At 39.0% G+C, this 6,434-nt stretch overlaps 1 protein-coding gene across 2 annotated transcripts in view; it reads left to right on the forward strand.

Annotated features, from left to right (window-relative positions):
• Positions 1-3,552, forward strand: part of LOC308390139 (CAP-Gly domain-containing linker protein 4) — a 47,613-nt gene extending 44,061 nt beyond the window's left edge. For both annotated transcript variants that reach the window (XM_080871841.1, XM_080871840.1), the window contains exon 15: positions 9-3,552. In XM_080871841.1, coding sequence (XP_080727967.1) covers positions 9-375 — 367 coding nt within the window. In that variant the 3' untranslated portion in view covers positions 376-3,552. The remainder of the gene's footprint in view (positions 1-8) is intronic.
• The last annotated feature ends 2,882 nt before the right edge of the window (positions 3,553-6,434 follow it).

Below are 6,434 nucleotides of genomic sequence, written 5' to 3' on the forward strand. Positions count from 1 at the left end.
TAAAATAGGAGTCGTTCCAATCCTCACCGCCGGCGTTGGAGCACCCTCAGTGGGGGCAGTGGAAGTATTCCTGGAAGCACCGCAGGCTCAAGTCCCTCTCCAAGCTCTGATGGGCAGGTCCACCTCCACGTGGGCATGCAGGTCCTGCTGAGCAGCGCCAATGAGATGGCAATCATCCGTTACCTGGGCACAGCAGACTTTGCCCCAGGCCTTTGGCTGGGTCTGGAGCTCCGAAGCCCCAAGGGCAAGAATGACGGCTCAGTGGGCGGCCGTCGCTACTTCAGCTGTCGACCCGGCCACGGTGTGCTGGTCCGCCCCAGCCGTGTCACTTATCGTGGCATCAATGGTTCACGCTTGGTGAATGAAACCAGCTGAGGTCTGTAGGACGCTTTCTGTTTATGATCCGCTCAAAGCAAAAAAATTTGGGTGTAAACTTCTCCCTCATTGCATTGTGCTCAATAATGTTTTCAGTCATGTGCTGTTGTAACAGGAATAAAACCAGTTAGTAAGTACTTATTTTTTAGGAATTAAAGGGGCCTTGAAAGCACTTTAAAAAGTTAACACTAAATTCTAAATAGAATTTGTTTTGCAAAATGGGTAGGTGGGTGAGGGGGTCTTAATAAGACATTAAACACTGCACTACTTTAAATGTAATTGCACTGACAAACATTACTAAGATAGATTAGAATAGGATAAAGTGGATGTTCCGCATGTCCGCGAGTAAAAAGGTTTTCTATACCCAAAGCTAATTTTGATCACATCAAATGAGATTTTTATCAGATAATTTAAGAGTCCACTATCTAACCAAAAGAGTGCATGCGTTTGTGTGTGTATGTGCGCATGTTAATTAAGAGCACTTTGAAACAAGAGAGAATGATTGATTTTTACCACGGTCGCTATATGGCTTACAGATAATTGGCGGATACCGAATCTAAACTGAATATTCGCTTTATGAATCAATGAGAATTAAAAAAGAGATTTAATTAAGCTCAGACCTCCATCAACCTCTGTTAAAATACAGCTGCATCAACAGGAAGTGTTTCCTCCTGTGTGCATCAGTGTCCCCCTCAGACTGTCTGTTAATTTGACGCAGACAAATGACGGTTGTATTGTGCTATGGCACAGCAAAAATCTATACCCATCTGACTGTGATTCCATTATGGTTGGCATCATACTGATAACACTTTTAAAGAAGTGATGGTATTTGGATAGAATATGACATGGAATCAGAAGCTGTTCTTTTAAAAAGTGCATTAACTGCAGATGGGAACACACGAGATGAGTGAAAAGCAGATTTTAAAGAGACCTTTCACAATGAAGTTTTATGTATGGTTGCTCTGGACTGTAGTGCTATTTATTCATCTTCGACGTGTCTTTAATGCTTGTTGGCCAGTTTCACAGATAATGGCTGTAAAAGTGTCTCTTAAATAGGATGGAAGTAGATGGCACTTGCCCTGTGATGCTTAAAATGTCAAATAATGTACATCTGAAAAATGCTCTTTCCAGAAATCATTCCAGAAACTGTATAGTAAGAGTCATTCATTCACCTGTTACTAAAGGCTCTTATCTGTGACAGGATGTAAACATTAATGGTGCCCTCATCAGTTAAGCCTGTAATGTTGGCTATCTGCATGCTTTCAGTGACTGGCAAATGTAGAGAAAACATAAAGTACAGCATGAGATGACGGCGAGGGTAACGTCTGTCTGTATATCTATTCCTCCACATCGATATACTGCGAGTGCTTAAAATTATTGATGATTATTTGTAAGATGTAAGACCGCGCAGTGATACATGCATACTAAATATTATCCCAACCTTTTCTTTGTTCGGGGATGTAGATCTGTACTGCAAAGACACTGAGGTTTGAGTTGGAAACGCATAATTAAAAATGGTCTCGGATGCTGCTCAACTAATGGAAGAGAATAAGAGTTAATAATATTCATGAAACTGACCAGGTGTTTGCTCATAATTATTACCGAGTGTCCGTATTTTCTTCTTTATTGATGCAGAAAAATACTGTCACGAACAGTGTGCCTCGAGTCCATAATTATACATAATGTGGTATGCTTCCTCATTGACCTGTGCAGCGAAGCACATCCGACACTCGGTAAGATTTAGGCTAATTTAAAAGTTGGCTCATTTTTGTTTAAAGTGGATTGTTTATTTAAATACACTTAATAATAACCTCCAAAACAAAATGACTTGTTTTCTAAAGCAGGTTGCTTTTGCTGCGAAATAACCTAATATTAAAAAAATCTGCCATGCAAACAAATTCGAGTAGCTTAATATGATCCAGCACCAATGTGCGGACGAGTACCTGCTTTTTGTTTTTGTTTGACTGCGTGGCTCTTCAGGAGAAAATGTTCAGTAGGAGAAAAACTAAATCCTTCATGAAACGACTCGCAACAAGATTTGTGAATGTTTTTGACCTAAAAGGATATGCTTTCTGGAAAATGGTGCTGCAGATGCTTTTAGTATTAATTCCGTTGTGTTTAAGAGAACGTGGACATTTCCAAAAGAGACGCGTGCAAAAATGGCAAAAATATCACTACAGGCCACAGGAAAATGTACCTTTCTGTTCTCTCCTTCTCCTCAGCATTGTCTAGACTGGTTTTAGCTGCGCTGTGACAGATTCACATCTTTTATCCGTTGGAGGGAGCATTAAATCTGTCAGAGCTGTCACACTTTCAATTTGCATTATAACCCGAATGTGAAAAAGCTCATTGTGATTCTATACTTTGAGCTGACTCCTATCATTTTTGAACCGTGTAATCTGTTAATGCCAGGTGTTAAATGTGTGAGATTTAAAGAGTGTTAGCAAGTGATCTAAAAGCCCTCTTGAATGTTCCCACCTTTGGTATCTAAGATAAGATAGAACTTTATTAATCCCTCGGGTGGGTTCCTCTGGGAAATTCGACTAACAGTAAAATATGATATCATTGCATTTGTAGAGTGATGAATGGAGCGTAATTGTATTTGATGCTTAATTAAAGCAGTGTGACACAGGAAATATGCAATCATCCAGAAGCTTCAAGCGCAGAGTTTACTATCTGATTAGAGCTGTGTGAGCAGAGGAGTCAGCGGAGAACAAGCCATTGATTGTGCATGTTGAAAAACAGGCCCAGTATTCAGTAAAACACTCGTGTACCATCCAATTAGGGCGTGTATGCCACAGCAGCAGTTGTTGAATCACCAGTGCCCTTCTCTCATTGATCTGTCTGGTCAGGCCCCATCGTGATTGAGGAGCAGTGGTGGGTAGACACAAGGTTGTCTGAAATACCCACCACGGTGGAAAATATTCCCACTGAAACATTTTCAGCGCTTACAAAAAGCTTCTCATTTATATTAAGACCACCGCTGTGGTGGTTCCTGCAACATTTCAGATCTCATCTTCAGACTGTGGGTGTTTTCTTTAACTCACTTCCCTCTACAAATGTATTTGAAGTGTGTGGCTGTGTGACACGGGGCTTTGTTCTGATGCATTTACATGTTGTGGGTTAAAAAAAACAAACAAAACAAAAGTATTTGTAAAAATAAATAAAAGTTTCCAATTTGACCTCTTATCTCTTTCCTCTTCTGCTCTTTGCTTTTATTGAGTGTGTTTGCCTGACATTCTCAGATTGTTCACAAAGAGCTGCCTTTAGGGACCCAAAAAATGAAACTGCACAAGCACTTTGAAATGGTTACACGTCTGTTCACTTACCATCCGATTCCACCGGGGCTCATCTCCGTCAAAGCTGAAAAGCCTGGTGTGGAGTGGCATTGTTTGCCAGCCTGGGCACACAAATTCAGGTTTGAATGGGAGTGACGTGCGCTATTATACTGTGATTGTGGAACAAATAGATGTTTGAATGGTTGCATGAAATTGTTTTCAGTGCTTATTGTTGCTTATTTTTATAGTCCGCACACAACGGGGGGGAAAAGAGGGCAAGGGAGAGGATCCAGTGAAGCAGCGTCTGCCTGTCCAAACCACTGACCGAGTGATGGTTTCAAAGGTGAGAATGAAACGAGACGCGCAGCCATTGTAACTAAATAAATCAATAAATATAGCCAAGTGGTATTGTCAGACATTTAAAAAAAAAATACAAACTGAGTGCCAGGAAGCCACTTTAGTAAAAAATGTCACGTTTCAAATTCAGTCGTTTGTATTTATTTGGACAAGCGTCTTCTATTGTGGAACTCCCATCGTGAAAAACAATCCCCTGATGACTTAATCTAATATTTATCTCACGCTAATTTAAAATAATCATCGTTGTGTCTGATTTGAGGTAAATGGAGAAGTTGTCAGGTGGGGAATGAACAGTGTGCTTGTGCTTAAGACTTCAGTGGGAGAATAAGGGCATTTTTATCTTATTTAATGTCCATGAAAATGAATTGGTGGATGCAATTTTAACACATTGAATAGTTATTTTTGTCTGAAACATTGTGATGCTTTTGAATCAAAACAATGTTTGTTTTTTAATGTCGGTAAGGTTAATGGAAAGTTGCTTTTTTTGTTTGTTTTTTTGCATTGAACCACGAATGACAGAACTTGAGTTGCAAGATGCAGAATCTGCAGAGGTAAATGGATCAGCTGACAGAGAGAAGCCTGGTTATATCTGGTCTGGTGTTTAATTGCATTAGAACAATTGTTGTTCATCTGTTACCAGACCAATATTTGTAATAGATAAAAGAAACTGTGTAGTAGAATAAACACAAATAGAGCCAAAGTAAATAGAACTCATGAAAAGAGCCTCCTTCGTCACCTTAGGTCTATGGAGGGTTAACACCTGGAGGCGTCTTAAAAATGCATCCACCTTTGTGCTTAACGACAATAAATGTCCATTCCTCAAAAAGTGCTATAAAAACTTTATATATTCATATTTTTTTTCACTTTAAATTGGTCAGTCTTTTAAAACTACTTCTCCCTGAAATATTCATATAAAGTTTTAATAATATTTTCGTTGTTTTAACCCTTTAAATCCCAGTTTCATTACATGAACGCCCTGTTTTTTTAGCCCCAAAAAACAAAAAAACTAAATATTTTCCAAAAAAAACATTTGAAGTAATATTTGATTGTTATTATAATTAGGCCTTTAGATGGACTAAAGATTGGCACCAAGAGTCATTTCGATCGCCTTTTATTTTTTTTCCAGGAGCGCATTTCATAAAATGCACACTATCGACCACGCCCAAAAAGTGCAATAAAAATATTAAATATTAATTTTTTTTTTAACTTTAAATTGGTCAGTCTTTTAAAACTACTTCTCCCTGAAATATTCATATAAAGTTTTAATTATATTTTCGTTGTTTTAACCCTTTAAATCACAAAAAAACTAAAAAAAAAAACTAAAAAACTAAATATTTTCCCAAAAAAACATTTGAAGTAATATTTGATTGTTATTATAATTAGGCCTTTAGATGGACTAAAGATTGGCACAAACAGTCATTTCGATCGCCTTTTATTTTTTTTTTCAGGACCAGAAAATGGTCTCCAGGCGGCAAATGCTCCTCCTCTAGGCCGAAATAAGTGCATGTTGCCGGGGTAAGTCGCGACGATCACCGGGGCACGATCACCGGGGACTGCTTTTTCCAGCCCACACGTCCGATACCACGTGACAACAAATACGTCATTTCCTGTTGACTAAAAAAAAAAAAAAATGCACCCTCTCATGGTCCTAGGGACCAAAAAATGGTCCGCACGATCAGCGGGCGAAGCCGCTGCTGCACGCCGGAAAAGAGGCGTCATTTCCGGCAGGTCTGTCCAAGCAGCCCGCTGTTTTCCAGCAGAGGTCAAATGTGAAGCAAGGGCGCCACCCGGTGGACAAATAAAAAAATTACAACTCTAAGGCCTGTAGTCCAAAACGAAACCCAAGCTGGAAACCTGACGACCCCTTTGACCGTATTTTTTCTGGCGTGAAAAATAGCGTTTATAATGGGTTTCAATGGGACAATTTTTGTCCAAAGGCATAAAGGTGGATGCATTGCTGTAGCTTAGCCATTTTAGGCTAATTTAATGAATTTACACCACAATTAAACAAAAAAAGTAAAAAAGAAAATCTTTGACAAATTTGGCTTTAATCCACTCAACACAGTGAAAATGGTTTAAACTAAAAATTCAAAAGACAATAAATGTCCTTGGTCTGACTGCACTGTATTAATTACTTCTGATCTTAAGGTTATAACTTATAACTGGTTATAGCAAACACATAACCAAATAAAGGGAACCTTAAATGGAGATAGTGCCGTATTGCTGAACCTCAACTTTATATGCATCCTGAAGGTAGACTGCGTGACAGGAGTCCTTACACCGAGGATGTCACTTTTACTAAATTCTTTATGGATTCTCTTCTGTTTTGAAAAAGGGGAACAAAGTGCACATACTGTGCTACATTATTGTTGCTATTAGTGCAAGTGCTTATGTAAATGACTTGTAAATGGAGGCACTGGAGGC

The sequence above is a fragment of the Rhamphochromis sp. 'chilingali' genome (genome assembly GCF_963969265.1).
Source record: "Rhamphochromis sp. 'chilingali' genome assembly, chromosome: 21".
Lineage (NCBI taxonomy): Eukaryota > Metazoa > Chordata > Actinopteri > Cichliformes > Cichlidae > Rhamphochromis > Rhamphochromis sp. 'chilingali'.